Source organism: Acomys russatus, chromosome 7 (assembly GCF_903995435.1).
Source record: "Acomys russatus chromosome 7, mAcoRus1.1, whole genome shotgun sequence".
Taxonomy (NCBI): domain Eukaryota; kingdom Metazoa; phylum Chordata; class Mammalia; order Rodentia; family Muridae; genus Acomys; species Acomys russatus.
Window position 1 is genome coordinate 31,663,487 of NC_067143.1, and position 22,940 is coordinate 31,686,426.

Here is a 22,940-nt window from a genome sequence, read left to right on the forward strand (position 1 = left end):
ATACTGAGCAGTTACAGAGAGAATGATCAATGTTATCTTGTCCTGAATGTTATGCTATTGCCACTGGTGCATCTCCATTAATTGTGTGTATGTGTGTGTTTGCAGATATGTGTGCTGTGTTTGTCCTTGTGTCTCTATGAGTGTGTTGTATGTGCGTATTGTACTCTATGTAATATGCTTTATATGTGTACATGTGTGTTGTGTTTGTTAATGTACAATACCCATCAGTTCTTATTTTCTTAAGTATATCAGATCTTGAATTTTTCAAAAAATGTTTTAGAAATATTCATTAGTTCTTTTTTTTCCATTTTGTAAGTTATGTTTTCACTTTAAAAAAATTTTTTTATTAATTTATTCTTGTTACATCTCAATGTTTATCCCATCCCTTGTGTCCTCTCATTCCTCCCTCCCTCCCATTTTCCCCTTATTCCCCTCCCCTATGACTGTTCCTGAGGGGGATTACCTTCCCCTGTATATGCTCATAGGGTATCAAGTCTCTTCTTGGTAGCTGGCTATCCTTCCTCTAAGTGCCACCTTACTCCACTGTCATTTATTTTTACCACTTACCAAGGGTTAATACAATATTTAAAAATTTAGCAGCCAAATGATTCACCCTTGTCTGGTAAGTAACGGTCAGTGTGAACGGCAAACCAGTTGCAGTTGGTGGTGCAGCCACTCAGCATAGGTGGTGCAGCCTAAAACAGTAGCAAGGCTGTTTAGCAGATTCTTCACAAAGCCTTGCTCATTTCAAGGGATACAAATGTTTAGAATTGTTGCCTTGGGTGTCAATGATCTCAGGAAAACATTATAATATGGTATCAAAGGCTGTCTGGAAATGAGAATAAACTGGTCTCATATCCTTAATGTATATGAGCGATACTGTAGGCGCCTGCTCTCCACTGGCAGACAAGTTGCTCTAAAGAACAAAAGCAGAGCGTGACTAATATTGACCCTAACTTACGGTTATTCAAGTTGTTCCATTGTGAGTTTGTTTTTCATGAAATCAGGTTTGGGTAATAGGAGAAACTGCATTTAAATTTTACTCTGTATTGATTTTCAAATTAAAACCATTAAGACACTAACACAGTGGTAGGAAACAAGATGTGCGGGTATTGATGGAGGGGAGGCTCACCTTACAGACTTCTTGAGCTGCCTCTCTTCCAGGTGAGATGGATTCTAAATATCACCTGTTCTAATTCCTTTCAATGCGGGGCAACGATGCCCTTTATAAAGGACATAGTTCCATTTTTAAAGTTTAATTTTCTTGTGTCCCTTCTGTATTGTGCAAAGCACTATCTTTCACTTCTCTGTGCACAGATTCAAGCCCTTTATTCTCACTGAGGTGCAGGAGTGGGAACCAAGGGTGCTCCAGGTGCTACTGGTGGGTGGGGCTACTATTGGGGAAAAAAAGCATAAAGAACAACTAATTTGTACTTAGATTGATTTATGTTAAAATTTCAACTTTGAATATTTCTCTTCATATGTGTGTGCATTCATTTGTGTGTGAATACATATGTGCATACACATATGCCCCGTGTGTGTGTGTGTGTGTGTGTGTGTGTGTGTGTGTGTGTGCATGAGGCTGTAAGAATGCTTCAGTTGTTATCCACAGGAACATTACTGCTGTCTTTGAGACAAAAAAAAAAAAAAAAAAAAAATCTCTCCTTGGCCTGGTCATCAATGAATGAGCCACCTAGACTGACTCATTAGCAAATCTATAGCTCCTTCTGTGTCCACCTTTCCAGTGTTAAGATTATAGGAATATGTCAGCATGCCTGACATTTTCATGGAGGCTCTGGGGACAAAACTTAAGTCACAATGCTCATAAGACCAGTGCTTTACTGACTGAGCAATCCCCCAGCCTCTGGATATTTTTGTTAATAAAGATGAAGTTAAACTTAAGTCAGTTGTTGGGTCATCTAGGCATGTTCGGTATGTGACTGATTAACAGGCTTTATGTAGCCACTGACAGGTAGGAATGCAGTCCAACACAAAAACATAAACTCAATTTTAAAACTATGAGGACTTTCTATGACCTTTGCATAACTCAACTAAACAGTTTTCAAGCATGGGCTTTGAAGATGACATTATGTCCCAATGACCAGAAGGCTGGACACCCCTGATGGCTTCCCCAGTCTTGGGCTGTGGTATAATAAACCTTTGGAAACTTGTTTCTGGGTCTCTGGAGTTGCCGAGAAACAACTTGTTTGGTCTCTTCTTCTGTTCTCCATTTTTAACTGTAGCATGTTGAGTTACAAATAATCTCCCGACATATAAGTACCGTGTGCTAACCGATTGTGCCACTGGCCACGTCCTCTGAATGGGGAGACCTGGTGGCACTCAGAGGAAGGATAGCAGGCTACCAAGAAGAGACTTGATATCCTATGAGCATATACAGGGGGAGGAAGTCCTTCTCAGTCACAGTCATAGGGGAGGGGAGTAAGGGGAAAATGGGAGGGAGGGAGGAATGGGAGGATAGAAGGGAGGGGATAACCATTGAGATGTAATATGAATAAATTAATAAAAATTAAAATAAAAAACAAATAATCTCCCGAATGTAATAAAAATGCTCCTTAGAACTCTAATTGTGTTGAGCTTTCAAACTACCTGTAAAATTAATTTGATATTTACCTTTTTCCTTTTATTTCCTTGTCCATTTAAGACATGTTTGCTTGGAAAGCTCTATGTACAGCCCTCATTCTGGGCTGTCAAGTTCTAGAGGCTTCCATGCATCTCTGAGCTCTTGCATACATTTTCCTTCTGTAGCTTCACTTTGTCCCAGTGAGGCATGTGCTTGGACTGATGAACGTGCTTTCAAAATCCCAAACACAGCACCGCCTTTAAGACTCCAACTGTGCTGGGCTCTCTTGCTATCAAGCCTGGCCTCATCCTTTCAGGCTGCTGGGAACCTTCTCTCCCTTGTTCAGACAGAGATGGATGGGGAATTTTTGAATCATCTTTTTGTCTGACTGCTGTTTTGTAAACTCTCTTTTAGGCAGAGACACGGTCTCCTCCTTTCTTTTCTGATTTATGGTCCACTCTTTGTTTCAGGAGTACTGGCGGTTCATATTTTTTTTCTGAAATGATTGCTTCTAATACTTGTTTCCCAACGTCATGGTGATCTAGATTCTTAGATAATAAATGTAATATATAATTAATGTTAAAATTATCATTTTGAGAATCTGGCCCTCATGGTAAATACCGAAACCTGCAGCACTCAAGAGGTGGAGGCAGTAGGGCTGTGAATTGGAGGGTAATCTGGGCTACAGAGTTCAGACTACCAATCAAGGGGTGGGAGAGGGGGCGGGAAATGAGATAAAGTGATAAAAGGGTGGGTGCCATTAGCTCTCATTAAGCTAAGTGATGGTTACGTTTATTTGCCATTCAGGCTGTCAGGCAGTTGACCATATTCAGTGATCTCTTAGTTGAGACTGGTACCCTGTTACTACTGACCAAGTCTTTCTCATTTTCACCCAAGATGCTTTCGTTTAGTAATAAATATCCATATTTTATGACTATCAGATGAATGTCTTTCTCCTTGTTTCCTTTTTTGTTATCGCTGTTGACGTAAAATTCTATGATATAGCCCACGTTACCCTACCTATGACCATACAGCTGAGGGTAACCTTGTTTTTCTGATCCTCCTACCTGCATCTCCCACATTCTAGCATCACAATCATATTCTACTATGCATGGCTAGTTTTTCTTTATGTTTTAAGAGGAAATGTAGATCTCCAAAATTTCAATTTTGAAATGTAAACAATTCCTTTTTTTTCCTTTCTAGATCTCATCTCATTTTTTCCCAGAAATCTTGACTCATTTATTACCCTTTCCTCTTTCAAATTATAATCTAAACAAACAGAACATCAGCAGAAAACCTGTGTATTATTCTTCAAGGATGGTGACTATTTACGTAGAGGTTGTGAGTGCCTGATCGAGTGGGATGCATAGTGTATATATGAAGCACTCATTATAAAAATAGGCAGTGAAGAAGGTGCCTACTTCACTTAGAAACACTCAACAACAGGGGCTCAGGGGGGAGCTCAGTTGGTAGAGTACTAACCAACATGTATGGTGCTTTTGAATTGATCACAAACAGTAGATAAGCCAAACTGAGTATGGTGGCACATTCCTGAAATCTTAGCATTCAGGAAGTGGAAGGGGGATATTAATTATTCAAAGTCATCATTGAACTGTGGTGAGTTCACGGCCACCTTAGACTTTGCCTCAAAAGTAAACAAACACAGAATGTTCAAAGCCAGTACAAAATAATGAGGACCCATTTTGGCCAGACATCTTAGATCTATGACTCTTGTTATAATTACAGATCTAGACTGAATGATAAAGTGATTTACATTTTGAGAGGTTTCCTGGGATGCAGGTATTTCAAGATAAATTTGCAACATCTGGATTTTTGGGTATCCAAAATGATACACTTTCTGCATACAAACTGTATTATAAATGAAACTATTTAAACTGAAGCTCAAAAATATGGAAGACTGGCTGGGGATGTAGCATGGCTGGGAGAGTGCTAGCCTAGCATGCTCAAAGCCTGAATCTCTGATGTCTATCCCCAGAATGTCATAAAATAGGATAGTGACACATGCACTTGGGAAGCAAGGGAGGAGAGCCAGAGGTTCAAAGTCCTCCCTCTTTGGTTACCTAGCAGATTTGAGGTCAGTATGGAATAGATGCGACCTGTGACAGAAACAGAGAGGTGGGGGGGAGAGGAGAGAGAGAGAGAGAGAGAGAGAGAGAGAGAGAGAGAGAGAGAGAGAGAGAGAGAGAGACTGTGGAGGACTGGTTGTGTCATATTACCTGTGTGAACAGGAAGTAGGTAGGTAGCTTTCTTTCTTTTGCCATTTTCAGTGTGAAAGAATAGTACTGATCACTACTTATTCTTCCTGTAAGTAAAGCGAGACTTCAAACTCTATTTGAGGGATGACCCCTTTTCAGAAATTACAGGCTCCGAATGTCTTGCCAGCCCATCATCACTGTCCATCTGCTAATTCTCTGCACATCTAAGTGGCAGCTGTCATTGCAGAAATGCTACAGTAGATAATAAGATGGGGAATATTTTCATCTTCACATGCTTAAAACAAATCCCTGAGTAGAGCAGCAGCAGCTCCTCTGACTACGTGAATCTCAGGTATCATTAGCATAAAATGCCAAACGTGTTTGCAGACTGGGAGCAAATGGATTTGCTTAAAACGGAAAAGCTCTCAAGGTAGGTGTAGTACACATTGTGGTCGTCTGCAGTTGCCGAGCTGTAGAAACTATCAAAGCCGTAGGCACACACAGAGAAACCTCCAAATCACAGCCACACGTGCAGGCCTGAATATAAAAGCAAGCATATATGCTTCTCAGCTCTGCGCAGCTGAGCTATGCCACTGGGATGGCTCGTTTTCTTTATCCCAGAAAACAGCCACCAAACAAAACTTTCCCTAGACTAACAGCTTCCTAACTTCTGTATTACATTCACAGTTACAGCTTTTCCCCAAACGCAGCTCACAGATAATCCTGTATGTCCTCTCCTTTCTTAGCCCTGGCCAGTAGCCTAAAAAGTGATCAGAAATTCCCTTTGCAATTTTCTAAAATTAATTCTTTTCTCTTCCGTTCCATCGCCTCTACCATTAAGTGTGCTTTAACCAAATGAACTTCAAAGTGGATAACAACCTGTTCTCTGTGGTCCCTGGCCAAGGTTCTACTCTTTTGAATTCACCGTACTACATATTGGTTCCTGAAAATTTTTTATGGGTAATATGGTTTGCATGCAGCCGGGAAACAATGGACTTGGTCACAACTGTGCTGTGCATCTCTGGCCACTGCAGATGTAAATGAAGATATGGGTATTGAGCCACATGTGGATGTGGGGGTAGCTGTGGATGTATTCACACAGGAAGACAAAGATAGATACAGGATGGTTTATCTAGCTTCCCATGAAAACACAGATGATAGATATCACTTCATTTGATCTTCGAAATAATCTTGGAGTAGACCAGGGTTTGGTGGTGCGTGATGATAATACCTGTGATGATAATAATCTTGGAAAGCAGGTTAAACATGTCTAATAGTTCCATGTGAGAATACTGGCTATAAATGAGTCCCCGCAAATCCCATTCCCAGTGATGGAACCAGGGGCTAGAACTATATCTTCTTAATCAAAACCTGGGTGGTTTCTAGTTATAATACAGAACTCTATTTTCTCTATTTTTAAGAACTAAGGCACAGAGTTGTGTTTCTGCTGTGTGGTAACCTATGGACCTTTCCATGTAGATGTTGCCCCTGAACTTGGTCTCCATGGAGCTGAGGGAAAAAAGAGCGAGAGAGAATCATAGAAATGTTGGCTACTAGATACATAACAATACATACATCTTTGTTTACATAAACTAGAATGCCTTGAAAGAACCTCAGCTCATTTCATCACCGTCAGTGTTACGGAAAGAATAAAGTCTGTACTGTTGATGAGAATCCAGGTCAAGGCAAGAAAATCACAGAGCAGTTAAAGTGACCTCAGACTTTTGGATGCCTTGATTTGAGAATAAAAATCTAGTCAAAATGAAACAAATATGCCAAGTTCAAGTCTTCATGCTTTTTTCTTTCCATTGCTATTGGCATAAAAAATCATACACACACACACACACACACACACACACATACACACACACACACACACACACACACAGACATACTGGCTATAACCTGTTGCTATGTAGTAAATGATAACCTTGAACTTCCAATCTTCCTGCCTCCACTTCCTGAGGGTTGAGTTTAGAGGCATGCACTATTACAGCTGCCTTATGTGGTGCTGAAGATTGAATTTAGAATTTCTTGCATTGTTAGACAGACACTGTTACCAAGTTAACAACATCCCTAGGCCTTCAAGTCAAAATATTTTATGGCAAAATTGGGATAAATGAATAATTAAATACTTTCAATTTCTAGTGAGCTCTAAGAGAGAGATTACAAGCAACTTGAAAACAACGTCTAAATATCATTTCAGTAGATGAAGATTTAAGTATTGTAGAAAAGAGCTTGAGCCATTTCATCTCCAAGGTTAATTGAAAATGAGGCAGTGGTTTCCAGACATAAGATATGTCTGCTTTTATATTAAGTGTCAGGGCAAATAATTTGTTCTATTTTGTTTAGGGAATGTAAATTCTGACAGCGTTTGTCTTTTTTGAGACTTTTATACAGGAGTTCTATTTTTACATCATATCCATCCTCTTCCCTTCCCTTCCCTCCTATTTTCTCACATACAAAATCTCAAATTCATAACTTCTCTTTATTATTTTTGTTGCACACAGACACACATGAATGCACGCACATGCATGTGAGCAAACACACAAACCCTACTGAGTCCATTTAGTGTTGCTCATATGAACCAGTGTTTAGGGTTGACCACTTGAGATTGGTTAAATCATCAGGGGCCTTGCCCCTGAAGAGAACTGATTAATATATTCTCCATCTCTCATTAAGAATTGATTAACTATAACCCTTTATATAGGGATGGAGTCTTGGGAAATTGCACCCCACCCCGCCCCCTTCCAAGCTGTTTGCTGACAAGGGTCAATATACAGTCTTATGTGGTTGTCTGACAAAGTTCCTTTTACAATTTTGATGCTACCAAAGAGTTTTATTGCCCCTCTCCAGGAAGTCCCCATTTCTAATGAGGAGGACAAAACAAATAAAAATAACATTAATGCAATTTTTCCCAAAGTGGTTCTGTAAAGACTCTGATTATGGGTTCAACAAACCGGACTAGGATTCCTTAGCTTGGGAATTCATGAAGTTTTGGGGTAGGGGGTGACTCACTGAAAGTTAAATAGGTGGGAATGGATGGATATGGAAAGCTTGGTCAAAGGAATATCAGGCACAATTATTCAGAAGAAACTAAACAGCTTCTTTGTGGCAGAAACTGGAAGGATACTAGAGAGAGGGTGTTTCATGGTGGTGGTTCTTGTGTTGGAGATGTTGTGTTGGCCTCCTCAATCTGTGCCATCTTACTTCTTCACCACATAGGATAAATTCTTTCCTTGTAAAACCACCAGGAACGTGTCCTGTGGATGGGCTGCTTCTGATAGAATTTCCAGTTGTGGGAAGCTTTGCCTCCTGGTCAAGAAGTTGAGCAACCGTTGAAACAAACATGTTAGCTTTGATTATGAGCAACCCCAGGGAACATATGATCTTGAGCTCATTTTAGTTCTGGTAGGTTTCTAGGATTACTCATGCCTAGAGAAGGGATGTGTAAGCTAGAGGCAAAGAAACCTGAATGTAAAGCCTTTAGTTATGTATCTTGGTTCACTTATATAGTTGTTTTTAGGCCCCAGTTTCTTTACTGAGATACAATATTGAGTTTTACAATGTTATTGGGCCATCTAGAAATATTGTATTTCACCATACCCAGTGATCTATCTTGAGCTTAAATATTTGAGCTCAATATTTGTTTGTAGAATGGAAGGACCTGGAGAGTAATACATTGAATTTCTTTTTTTTTCTTTTTAATGGGTGTACACAGTGGGAAACCATGTTTCCTAAACTTTGTCTTAAAACAATATTAACCCAGTATTAAGTTGTGTGAAGTTTCTAGTTCTTCAAGCAGCTGCAAATAAGTAGGGCACCCTAGACTCTTACAGGACAGATCTGCAGCTTCCTGGACATCTGGAGCTGGTGGCAATTGGGCAGAAGTCAGAGGGAAGTTGGAGTCATTAGTTTGTTTGTCTGCTTGGGTTTTATTTTATGAAGCTATTTCTTTTTGTCTAAATATGTGTTTCTTTGCTTCTTGTTCCTGCAGTCACAGATGCTCACTGAGAGGCGAAGATCTCAACAGACAGTGGCTCCTTCCCCAGGCTCATCTCCAGCCAACCATCTACCATGCCAAAGGTCTCCTCCACTATCTGAGCAGTATTGGCCGGGGACCTGTGGTGAGTCTCTTCATTTTCATCCTTTTATGACATTTCTTTTACTTTCCAGGAGGCAGCTCATCAGCTGTCCAGGCAAGAAAAAAACAAGCAAAGCAGAAAAACATATGTGGAAAACTTTAATGAGAGGTTTTTTGATAATAGTTGTTAAAGCAATAGAACTCCTCACATCATTGTTCTGGAGCCTGTCAGTCTAAAATCAAATAGTTGACAAGCTTTCTGATGCTGGTAGGTGTAGAAAAATCCCCCTTTCTATTGAAGTGTGCTGTGGCTATCTGCAGTGCTTAGCAGTCTTTGGCTTATGATGGCCCACTTGACTTACCACTTACATCTTCACAGGACCATCTGAGCTTGGTATCAGGTGGTCCTCACTCCCCTCTTCTAAGGGCATTCATAACTAGAGTAGGGAAGTTTTTCAGTTTGACCTCAGCATTCTTCCATATTAAGAAGCTCATTCAGTATGAGATCCCTGGCACCAGGGATTAGAGTTTCATTCAATGCTCATTAGTGAAAACTGGAAAATTTTCACTTTTATTCTTACATTATTAAGCTAGAAAAAATATACATTTTTTTCGAGACAATGCTAGCAACGTTCTAGGTTGCTTCGTATGTAGAATTTCCTCTCCTTTTCCAGGTATACTATGCAGCTGATGTCAGGCAGACAATTTGAAACCAGAGGCCTTAGCTCCAGAAAAGAAAGAGAAAATGTAACAGAATGGCCTATGGGAATGCCCATGTGTGGTCTACAAACTGTGAGCAGATTAATCTGCAGAAGTGTGGGGACAAATGTGAAGGAATTACACCATGAGCAGGTCTATCATAACCCAGTTTCTAGAGCTTCTACTCCGTGGGTGAAAGGGTGGCATGTTTAACAAGTCCTGCAAAGCTGTGTGAGTGTGCAATATAGATTCACACTCAAATTTCAAGAGATAACCCACAATGTGCTTTCTCTAAGGCCATCCAAAATGTATATAATAGATTAGAGATTCAGTTTTGCTGTGGTTTTGATGTTGAAATATAGCATCTCTTTGTCACTTAATCTTTGACTGTATTTAGGGTATTGGCCTCCAGCTTAAAGATTCTTCTGGACTCATGGAACTTAAAATAACTGTTAACTTGTGTTTATAATATATTTGATAAACAAAACATTAAAATTGACACCTGTAAAAGGCATAATTATAATGTCCTAATCCAGTAGAGCCCAATTCTCTTGCAACAGAGTAACTATACCAACCAGCTAAGCTCATCCAGACTTGGTGTTAAGGGTAATTTTGTTCTAATTCTATTATTTTAATTATATTTATCTATATGGTATAGTGTGGAATTCAATACATGTATATATTGTAAAAAATGATCAAATGAGAGTGCATAACATTCCTATCTTCTTAAATTTTTTTTTAAAAATTGTCATCATAGAAAGGAAAGTGTTCCAGGTTCTCATTTACTTGTAGATGTTTAAAATGTCAATTTCAATACAGAATAGTGGTTACTAGCAAGTGACTAATGAAGAGGAGAAAAGATCCAAAGCACAGAAGCATAGGCCAGTCAGTTCTAGTGTTACTCAGCTCAGAGGACTGACTGCAAATTCACAAGAACTTACCTATTTTAGAAAACCAGAGGCTCTAAAAGAATGTAATGATGAAGGTACAGATATGCTCATCACAATGATTGCATCACTCTACATTGCATATGTGCATTAAAGTATCACAGGATAGCCCTTAAGTAGATTCAGATAAATTTTTCTAGGGTATGGTCAGCCATGTAGCCATGAAGTGCTTCCCAAGACTTATCCTTCACTCCACATCCATCTTCCTCTGGAAGCCAAACTCATGTCTCCCGGTTTTTGACTTGTACCAAAAACTCACACCATGCATATTGACCCTCTGGCACTCTCCAAATCCTCAACCAATGAAAGACACTCTTGTCCAGCAGAATATTCCAACGGTTTAAAGGTTTTTCCTCCAAAGTCCATAAATAGACAGACCTTTCCTTAAAATTTGCAAAATTCCACTGCCCCAGATTTGCTGAGTCAACTTCTCTTTCGCATAAAGAACACGCGCCCCCCTCCCCCACCCGCAAGAATCTAGATTCAACACTGGTTCAAATGTACAATATCCTGCTGCTATTATCCCCGCTTCACCCAAGGAGGCAGTGTATTCTCTGCTGGTGATTTCATTCAACAAGCTTCAACTAACAAGGCTCCAATCTCCTGGTTGAGAGCTGGAGAAAGGATGCTTCTCTGCGTGGAAAGCTTTAGCCTCCAGGAAAAGGGAGTGACTTAGAAGGGAAGGACCCCATATCCGATACCCATTTAAACACAGGCACAAATTAAGCCCACAACGAAACAGGATTTCTTTCTGCTCTGACAATCTCTAATTGAAGAGCAGTGCATTCATTTTAAAGTGTGACAGGTGAAAGGCTTGTTTAAAAGTATAAATAAACATTAATTAGCTATAAACATGACAGCTGCAGACTTGTTTCCTGCTGGGACCATCTGAGAGGTGGGTGAGGAACAGCTGAGCACTAAATGCTATTCGCAGTGTTACAGAGCTTGGCAGGCTGAACGCCACCTTTTAGTTACCTACAGGTCTATATTTAACCCTCCACCCGCCAGCAGCTGCATCACTGCCACTCACTTGTACTGGTGCCTCTGTGATTGTTAAGTTCTGTGGTTGGCTCTGCACAGTTTCTGGTTCTTTATGAAACTGTTTTTGGAAGCACCAGAGAAACCCTCTGTGATGGTTGGAGCGATGCACCTGTAACAGATGCTACTCAGGTGTTTGGCTCTTGGGTGAATTAATATGAGTCGCGAGGACTAATGAGATGTAAGGCAGAGATGGAACTCATCGCCCTGATTCCTCTGAGGATTGCCAGAGAGCGGGCGATGCTTCTCAGTTCTTCATTCCCTGCATCCATGCACATCCCCACCAATTTGGATGGTCATCTCTTCACTTGCACATGACTCTTTACTGTGAAGTTGTAATGACTACGGTAGGTACTAGGGATACAACACCAATATACATATTTTATTTTATGTCTTAGATTATATAGTGTTTTGAACAAACCCGGCCCCATTCCCTCTTCTCTAATTTTTCTTTTGTATCCTCACCACTTTTCCCTTCCAATGCCACGTGCCTTAAAATAATTTAATACCCACAGAATCCACTTACTGTTGACTGTATGCATATGGTTGTATGGCCATCTACTGGGGCATGGGTAGCATGTCAGCTCCCATATCCCTAAAGAAAGGTGATTCTTCCTTAACTGGCAACCATCAGTTGCAAGAGGTCCTTAGATATGGTGGGACCTGATGAGCCCCTTTCCCACCCATTTTCTCCAGTGATAACTTAGCCTGGAGGGGAGAGACCATGATACAGATGTCCCATTTAGAACTTAATACTCTGCTGTCTTAGTGTCTGCGCATTGGCTGGTGTGGGTCTCATATTAATCACCATCTGTGATGATGGTTGAGAGATGTGCTTATCTATGGACATACAGAACAGAACTCAAGGGTGGTTTCTTAATATGTCCATTTAGCAGAAGAAAAGATTACCCTTTGCTTGAAGGTCACAGTGGAATAAGGTAGCGGGCAGTTAGTTCTTACAAGAAACAATTGTCACCCAAAGGAATGAAAATGATAACAGAGGTGTATATAAAGCTTTTCTGGGACATCTGGGATGCAGATGAAGAGCTGAGTCAGGATTATGGAATGACTAGGTATTGAAGCCACTCCAGCTGTGTTTGAGGGAGAAGTGGGCGGGGGGAGCATGCCTGGCATCTTGTAGACCTTCTTGTAGTTCTTTCTCATTGTATTGAGCCCAGAATGGCCGTTCTTGTTTAGTAAAGAGTTCAGATGTTACCTAGCCAGTTCTTTAATGGAATCTCTCTCTTCCTAAGCGACTCTATGTTGTGTCAGGTTGTCAACAAAAACTAACCAGGACATTAATCAAAATAACTGCCCCGATAAGAAAATTCAAGTAACTACTGGTATATTCAATAGTATGAGTCAATTTAAGACATTATGTTACGTGAAAGAAATTGGACATGAAGGGATACATACTAAATGTGTGTATTTCATTAATATAAAGGAAGGTAAACATTAGAGCAGTGATTAACTCTAGGGAAGAAAAATGAATCGGGCTTAGGGGAGAATTTTTAGGCAGGGGAAATATACTATGTCGTTATTAACGCTGAGTTGTACCAGATTTGCTGAGCCAAATATTCACTATTCATTGTTTCTAGCAACTTAAAATATTCACCTAAATACAGAAAATGTAAAAATACACAAAGCAAGCATGCAGTACTTTAAAGTGCAGCTATAGAAGAACTAGGGTACATGAACTAGAGGTAGTCTGCCCAGAAGGGTGTAAGTCAAGTCAAGAGACACAGTTTTGCCAAAACCTGACAAAAACCAGTGAAAATGCATTTGGAAGTCACGAAGACTCAGCCGGAGAGAAAGCATGTCATCAAGGAAACTGATAACCCAGACAAGTTCACAAATCTGCTGTTAAGAGGCACTGACTTACTTCCTGTTCTTGAAATCCACATAAGCGCCAGGAGACTCTTGACCCAGGAGACAGTCCAGCACATCATCAGAACCTCTTAGGCTATAGTCAGGTCATAGGACACCAGGCAAACAGTCTCTGATGAGCTTGCCATGTTGCAGCTGGCCTGGCCCTTGGGATGCTGCCAAGAGCCAGGGCCTCAGGATTAGGAGAGGTACCAATTCCCATCCTCCTTGGCTCCTGCTGTGCGAGTGCATGTTGATAAAGGGATTTCAAGGCTCTTTGAAGATCTCACTGATTTCCATTTACAGCTCACACAAGCTGGGCTGCCTTCTGCCATGGAACAGTGTGTGTGTGTGTGTGTGTGTGTGTGTGTGTGTGTGTGTGTGTGTGTATACAAGCATGCACACATGTTTTCTTATTCTATAGCTCAATGTAATCTGAATTTTCTCTGTGTAACAGAGTTTTCTGCTTATATTCAAATCCTTCATCATATATGTTTAGTAAAAAGGTACAGAAAGAGAAGGCAAAGGTGCTGGCAGGTCCCCGAGACCTGTCTACACAGAGCTCAGGACACTTGTTACCAAGGTTTATCTTTTGTACTATAGTCCTCAAAGATGGCAGAAAAAACAGTGTTTCTTTGCTTATACCCATTCCTTATTAAGGGACTAAATCTAGAATTTTCTACTACTTGCATTTCTGTATACAATGGGGGGTGGGGTGGGAAGCCACCTTAAACCATTGCTGCTGTAACTGGGGGAGGTGAATACAATTATCCATACAGGTGCTGGAAGAAAAGAGTCATTTCAACCTTGTATTCTTTTATTTAGAATTGTTCCTTGCCAGCAGAATAAAGGTGGTACATGGCTTCATGGCTGTTGAAAACTTTGTTTGGATAGGTACTTTTCCTGACACAGATAACTTACATATAAATTGCCAAAGTTACTTAGAGAACCTTACACTGAAATTCCAAGGGTGCTCTTCATGTCTCTTTTATTTGTGCCTTCCATGTACTTTTTAAGTACTACGGAGTGGGGGGACATTCGGGGTATTATATATACCACAGGTAGGGTCTGCTGAATGCCTGAACAGATCTGAACTTTTTGCACTTTTTCATGAGATGGAATGAGGGCAAACAGGAAGCAGTTCTTAAATCAATGCTTCCCTTGAGACTTTAGGGGCGCTTTTGCTGTGACCTGATAGAAATGCTGGGGGAGGGAGTGCGGGGGAGGGGGAGTAAGCAGTGTGAGGAGATGATGACTGGGGGAGCTTTGCTTGGTGTTGTTCTCTGAAGGAGGGCCAATACAGAGGCTTCAGATGAAGTTGGGTAGGTGGCAGGGGGATGGTGGGAGACATTTTTTTTTCAGCTGCCCAAAAGATTGGCCTAAGATAGTTTCTCTTGTGAGTGGATAAAGGTGATGGTAATGGTGGGTGGACCCTAGCACGTAAAGAGTGGCTTGCATAACCCAAAGCATGGTCAACCTCTTGCGTCAAGATGACTACCAATTCTCAAGAATATGAGTACAAGTTAGGAAACTGAAGCAAAACTGAGATAAACCTTCCCTATACTAAAAGGCTAGCCACGTGATGAGCTAGCATTCCTCCTTTCCTGTGCTTGGAAACCTGCTGTCAGTCAAAAGGAGTCTGGATCTTACTTTCTGGTAGAGAATCAGTGTTTGCTAACCTAGCTTCCCTGATGGGCTGATGATATAGCAGTTGGTACAGCAAGGCCTCACTCAGACTGAGAAGTCGCAAGGGCAGAGTTTAAAGGTGGAATTATGGACAGCTGATTCTCTCCCTTCAACATGTATAAACGGAGACCAGGAATCATCTTCAGCCCAGAAGCACCTGCCCAGAGTTCCCTGCAGAACTCTATCTTGGCGTCGAGCTTACCACTCAGGGACAGCCTACCAGTGGCAGAGAATAGGAAGCAGCTAATGTAAGACCTTGGAAATTCAGTCTCAGTTTACCAATTAACCATGGTTACATTGTTTGTTTGCACTGGTGGATCCACTGTTTTTAAATGTTTGATTTCAGAAAACTTTTAGAGCCAGATTGATCAGCGTCTGAGATGCAGTTTGTCTCCTTTTGTATGGGCATCCAAGGGCAAGATGTTTAATCTCCTGTAACATTAGTAGAAGTGGCATGGCTGCATCTCTCTTAAGAGACATTTATACTAATTGTGGGTGAGGATAAGACCTTAGCATGGCAACTGGCCCATGTCAGACATTCTAATAGTTAGAAGGTTTAAAAGTATTGAGTTAGTGGTAGACATTCAATACAAAAGAAAGTCAAATATTGAACTGTATATTTTGGGTAACATTATATGAGATTTTTTGATGTAATTGAAAAGAAAAACTTTCTGTTGCCTGTGGCTAATCTCATCCATCATTAGCTGTCACTGACAAGTTAGATAATATGTTACCTATGGAGAGAGTACAGCAGAACACTGATATATATGACTTTTGTATCTAAATACTCTACCAAGTGTAGGTTAAAATAGTAAGGAAAAACAGCCGTGCTTTACACTGCAAATTTTGTTTTCCTGTCATTATTACCTAAAAAATGAATAGCAATATGTGCAGTACTGTAATTATATAGCATCTATAATGTGTTAGGTATTTTAGGCAGTAGAAAGATCATGCAAAATATTTGGTAGTATATACATATATATAACTTATATGCAAACATAATGCTGTTGGCATAAGGGACTCAACTATTTATGAGTTTTGGTGTCTGTGAGGGCTCTGAAAACAGATGCTTTGTAGATACTTGGAGAAGACTATATGGTAGTGAGGACCGTATCTAAGTTATGCAGTTTTGTGAAGCTTTAGGCTCTTGGAAGGTAATTGCAGATGTCACCAATGTAATTTCCCTTATGGAGAAATTTATTATTCTCAGAAATGTGGGCTGAATGCTGCCTGCCCAATACTGTGTACACGTGGAATCTCTAGGGCTTAGCGAGCCTTGGTTGGTTTAATTGGAAGTGTTGCTCTTTGGGGATTCCATCACATTCTCCAGAACTTGCCTTCTCCCAGATCCAGCCTTGCTTTCATTTTCCTGTGGCAATTGTATAAATAATGCAGAGGTCTCACTGCTGAGAAGGAGCAATGAGACCCAGATGTCAGGATAGGAAAACACAGCAGCTCAAAGCTGGCAAAGCAGAGCAGTAAACACAGTCAGACCTAGGTAAGCCACGGGCAGCAGGGGAAGCACTAAGGGAAGTGTTTGAACAGAGCTAAGCTCACAAAGATGGAGGCCCAATTAGCTTGCAGAGGAATCAGAACCGGAGCAAGGGGAGAAGAAAGACAGGGAAGGAGTGTGCAGAGCATAGCAATGTGATCCTGATCAGCCTCTGTGCTGCACAAGGAATGGCAGAACTCATGTTTTCATGAATTAAATTAACCTTGCAGTTAAGCTCAGACAAGACTCACTTGGAGAGGTTCTAGGGAGAAGTGTAAAGACTAGACTCATAATCCAAAGCATACCATCTACTTGGATGAAGAAAAAACTAAGACCCCTAGAGGGGAATCAGTTTATCCAAAGGCTGGAAGTCAAAACAAAACATGCTAGCTCAAGCAGAACTAACAATACTGTATGGAGCATTGAAAAGCCTATCTATTTCTGTGTTTTCTTCACTGGAGAATATTAAGACCATTGTCTATCAATTTAAGCCCTAAATGCAGGTATAATCAATAAACTCATTCTCACTGCATCCTTAAGTCCACTTACTCTCCATGTCCTGTGAATGTTACCACCTAACAAACATTCTTTTCTTTATTGTTTTAAATATTAATGTGTGTGTGTGTGTGTGCGTGTGTGTGTGTGTGTGTGTGTGTGTGTATGCCGTGGTGTGGAGGTCAGAGAACACCTGTCTGGAGATAATTGTTTCCTCCCATTATACGGGTTCCAGGGACAGAACTCAGGTCTTCGAGTTTGCTTTTCAAGTGCTGTGCCCACTCAGCATCTTGCCAGACCAAACTTCCATTCTCTAAATACTTTTCTCTGCTGACGTCAGCTATGCCCTTGCTGTGACTCTTGCTTAGTCTCTTTCCTGCTATCTACTCTTAAACTCTCAACCTTTGGATGTGATCCTGCTTTTCCTCCTGGCTCAAATGCTCTAAAACCTCCTTCAGCACCTTGGGGGAAAACATCCAGATACCCTGTAATCACATATAAACGCACTAATCACCAGCCAAGTTCCCATCTCTACAGCTTCCTAAAAATCCATCCTTTACTTCCTGCTCATTCTGAATTACTGAAATTCCTATTTTTCATTAGCTTGGTAAGATTCATCTGAGGCTATATTTCTTTGTGCCTTACAGGACCACCTTACTGCACCAATACTGCAGTGCCACTCCTTGAGATGGCATCCAAAACACTCCCCTCTAGAAGTAGGAAATACGGTTTTGTTGTATTTCCAGAGAGTTAAGCTTACTCCTTACCTTAGCTTTCTCCTATGGCTACCACATTTGTTAGCTTTGGGAATACCCTCACAACACAGCTTATGGATGAAACTGCCTAGAAGGGGAAAATGTTGTATATTAAGGCAAATTTGGATTCAAATACTTACTCACATACTCAATAATTGAAATGTGAGCAAGTTATTTATTTAAAATTCAGTGTTCTTATTTAAAACGGGCAGAATAATGCCTACTTCATCATGAGATACTATTGTTATAATTTTGTAATAACATTTACAAAATTTTAGCACATGACTATACAATCAAATGTTCTATAACATCCATTTTGTATAATTCCTTAACATGCCAGCTGGAGCCTCATAAGTGTTGGGTAAATTAGCTACTTATTATTGTTGCTGTGGAGGGCAACACTGAGTTGTGTTAAAATTTTAATTTTTCCTGCCATATAACAGACTTTTGTTGAACAAATTGATGGGTGAGATAGGGCCATTGATTAATCTTTGAATCTTGTGTTCTCCAAACTGGGCACACTCACTGCTATTCTGGCAAATAATGCTACTGGAAGAAAACAGAAGTATCAAATCTTCAAGTAGAAAAGAAAAAGCTTCCTCAACTGAAATAAGTTGATAATTTGTCTTGTAATTGCCCCCTGCAATTTGGAGGAGCACATGTTTCTTATAATTAACAGGCATTTATTTTTAGGGATGTCATTTGAGCAGCAGGCAGAACAATGTCTCCATTTCTTTCATTCTGAATTCTCAGAGGCCACTGCAATCCTAGGGCTTAGCAGTGCTCGTTCCCACAGGTGAATAGGTCTCTAATTTGTCATTTACCTCAGCTTTCAGAGGCTGTAAGGATCAGGAAGGAAAAAAATAACAGCTTTTATCTCTAACTGAATCCAGCATTTAAGGAGCTCCTGTCACCAAGCAGCCTTCTGGCTTTATTGAGAAATCTGTTGCTAAGACACAGGCTTAATTTGTTTGCATACTTTTCATAAGAATGGTGCGTGTTTATTCACACAGAAAAACTGAGATGAACAAGATAAAGGTTGGTGGAAAGTTCATGATGGTAGATTGTTAGACCTTAAGCAGTTATTTTGTTGGTTCCTTTAGAAAAAGAGGGTTTTCAAAGTATGATCTTGAGTCTGGGACCATCAGCCTTACATGGGAGCTTGTTAAAAAGACAGATTCCGTAGCCTGACTCAGGCTTACTTGAATCACAGAACTGCTGGGGCCTGGCTCTGATATCTGCTTTGCCAAGTCCTCCATGGTTTTTCTGATGTATGTTAATATATAAGAGCCAATATCCTGTAGCATAGGCTAGAACATCACCCATATCTCATCCATCAATGTGATGTTAAAAAAAACAAAACAAAAAACAAAACTGAGACCATCTTCCTCTGCTGAAAAGCCATGACATAACCTCAGTTGGGGCAGATGGTTCAAGAGAGGGTGCTCATTTATTTGTAAGGTACCTCACAACTCCTCCATGTACCTTCCTAACCTGATAACTCAGATCAAATATGAACATAATGTTAGAAAATAAGCAAGCACCATGCCCAAGAAAAGAAAGAGTTTATAAACCAAAAGAGTCACTGGAGATTGCTAACAAATCCTATGAGACCCAGAGAGTTCATCCAGGATGGAGCCTTAGGGTGCTTTACTCATGTGGACAGAATATATTGGCAAATTTGGGCTGACATCATTGATAAAAATCCATAATCTAGAGATAATTCGCTAGTTGGTACAACTGGTTATGACTTCACAGAATTCAGTGGTTCTCAACTTTCTTGATACCAGAACCCTTTAATACAGTCCCTCGCGATGTGGTGAACCTCACCTATAAAATTATTTTGTTGCTACTTCGCAACTGCAATCTTCTACTGTTCTGAATCATAATGTAAATTTCTGAAATGTAAATTATTGAGAACCACTGGGATAATGAGTCATGTGGCCAACACCTCTGCTCAATGTTTATCCACATTTAGTCAGCCTGAGTGAGATACCCAATCTTCCTTGGCACAGGGAGGAGTGAAGGTTTATAAAATGGGAGACTGGATTTATTGTGTGATCCCTATGCCTTTAGAGCAGGCATTCACTAAAGCACTAACAATGCACCGATGAATGAGGCATCTTCATCTTTGAAAAACACTCTGAAGCCTTCCTTACTGAAAACCAGATCTGTAGCAGAGGCCACTATTGATGTAGGTCTTTCATTTGGATGAAAATACAACACTGGTGTAGAAGCCATTACAAGATTCTCTCCTCAATATTTCCCACATCTAAGTTAATGTAGATGTTCCATATTTCTTTCCTCTAGGACTTGTATCCTATAAACATTTTACAATTTTACTTTTTTTCTTTTTTCTTTTTTTGAGACAAGGCCTCTTATTACGTACTTGAACCTCAAACCTTTACAAAGCTGAGAAAGAACTCTGAACTAATGATTCTTGGCTCCACCTAGCAAATGTTAAAATTGGATGTGTTTGTCATCATATCTGGCCACACTTTTGCTTTTAAATTATGATTTTATGTTTAAAATGGATGTTTTGTAGACAAAACAATAAAAATTGCCTGCTTATCTCATCTGACATTATCACTGAGTAAACATTTAACAATTCTTGTTATGTTTATGTGTTTGAATTGAAATTTACCATTAGGCTCAATATTTTCTTTTTGTTTCATTTGTCAATAAAGATGTCAATGTTGTTTGATGTAGCAAGGACTTTTGAGAGTACAATTTATATCTTTGATTTTTATTTATGCACCTTGAAATAATTCAGTGTTCACTCCATTGTTCCTAACACCCATCTTAATGAATCAGAGTCTACCTGGAGTTAATCTGCTGCCTCATGTATACTCTACCAACCTTATAAAATGATATCGGCAATTTGTTTTTCCCATATTTTATGACATTGTGCTAGTAAATTCCCTTTCACATCCTCTGCAGCTATTCTGCACGTTGCTATTCTGTGTGTTATAATGTCATTTATATGCTACAGAAAATTAAAACCAGAAAAATATTGTCTTTACCATTACACATTTTTCTTTTCTCCTGTGTTTTTCAGTACATTGAGTGATAGAGGTTGATTTTGGGCTCTAAATACTACTATGTCAGGAAAGGCATAGCTGCTTGGCCTCTGGGAGGCCAGATGTCTATATTCTCCAATTATATTTTTTCTGTCTGGTCAACAAGGCTAATGGGAAAATAAATATGTCTTTCAGAAGAAGTGAGAAGCATACAGAGAAATAATTAGACTACAATATTAACAATTTCAAAATGTCAGCACTCTCCTGGCTGCTAAACCTTCAGGATGTAGTCTTCCCAGTAGCTCTTCTGGGTTGTTATGGAAAAGTACTTGCTGTGTGTATCCTATCCATCCCTTGTAATCTGAGTGTCTTATGGGAATCTTATTTCTGCACTCAGTCAAGGTAGAACATTTTCCTTCATTTCTATTTTTCTGTTCTCCTCTTCTTTTGGCAGAAAGAGAAGTTTCATATGGAATCTAGGAAATATAATGAGCTCTAGACTGGACATCAGATACTCCTATAGGGTCGAATTCTTGGTTCATCTTCTTTTTTTTTTTTTTTTTTTTTTCATTTATTTACTCATTTATTTAACCACTTTGTAGCCTGATCCCAGACCTTTCCTTCCTCTCCCCTAAGTCCTACCCTCATCCACCTCTATTCTCCCTTTTCCTACTTTTCAGAGAAGGGGAGATTCCCAAGGGGTACCAACCCACTCAGGCACCCCAAATCTCAGCAGGACTAAGTGCATCCTTTCCCACTGAGGCCAAACAAGGCGGCCTAGCTAGGGCCTAGCTACTCCCATTGTTAGGAGACCAACATGATGACCAAGCTGCACATCTGCTACATATGTGTAGGAGGATGTAGGACCAGCTCCTGCATGCTCTTTGGTTGGTGGTTCAGATTCTGTGAGTCCCCATGGTCCCAGATTAGTTTACTCTGTAGGACTACTTATGGTGTCCTTGACCCCCTCAGCTCCCCCAGTCTTTCGTCCCAGTCTTCCACAAAACTCCTTGAGCTCAGCCTATTGTTTGACTGTGGGTGTTTGTATTTGCCTTGATTAGCTGCTGCTGAATCTGCTCAGAAGACAGTTATGCTAGGCTTCTGTCTGCAAGCATAGCAGAGTATGGTTAATAGTGGCAAGGGCTGGCTCTCTCTCATGAGGTAGGTCTCAAGTTGGGCCAGTCATTGGTTTGCCATTCCCTCAATCTCTGCCCCATGTTAATCCCTACATTTCTTGTAGGTAAGACAAATTTTGAGTGGAAGTTTTTTGGGTGGGTTGGTGTTCCTCTCCGTCCACTAGAAGTCTCACTTGGCTACAAGAGGTGGGGAGTGGAAGTTTTGGTTTCTTTAAAAACTCCATTATGTTATATACACAGATTTTTCTTTTAATGCCAAATGTAGGATATAGTGTTGCCTTTAGTTTGCCCACAGATGATAGTTGTCTCACATGGGGTATGGTCTATGCTAGTTGGTAAAAGCCTTGTGAAGCTCAGAGAGGGGCATAGTCTTTTCTAGCTGCAGTTAGTGGAATTCTGAAGATGCTGGGAGAGCCCAGAGAGAGGACGAAGCTTTGAGGAGACAAACAGATGAGAAAGAAGACTACTTGTTTGTCCTGCTGCATTTGTTCTTTGTTATTGCTGGACTGCTAGATATCTTGATGATTGAGATTTGTATTTTCCCCAAGAAGCCAACATCCCTGACCAGCCAGAACTAAGTCTATAGAAGTCTATGTCCCTTGTCCCTTCTAATCTTCTTTCTTTCCTACCTAGGGCCAGGGGAGAAGAGGCATTAAGAAACCCCTAGGAGTCTCAGCTAGGGTCACCCCCATAGATGCTTGGAAGTCTCCCCTTTCCCAGACATGCCCCCCACAGATTTCTATTCTATCTCTAGTCTTCCCCTATCCCCACTCTCCTCACAACTGATCTCCACCACTGTTACTGTCCACACCCCCTCTCCTACCCAGCTCCCTCCCTCCATCTACTTCAGATGTCTATTTATTTCCTCTTCTGAGTGATACTCAAGCATTATCCCTTGGGTTCTTCTTGGCTTCTTTAGGTCTGT

General features: G+C 40.4%; 1 protein-coding gene across 1 annotated transcript in view; it reads left to right on the forward strand.

The window, feature by feature from the left end:
- Positions 1–22,940, forward strand: part of Agbl1 (AGBL carboxypeptidase 1) — a 623,278-nt gene that overhangs the window by 443,196 nt on the left and 157,142 nt on the right. The window contains exon 19 of the mRNA XM_051148740.1: positions 8,795–8,924. Within this exon, the coding sequence (XP_051004697.1) occupies positions 8,795–8,924 (130 nt within the window). The remainder of the gene's footprint in view (positions 1–8,794; positions 8,925–22,940) is intronic.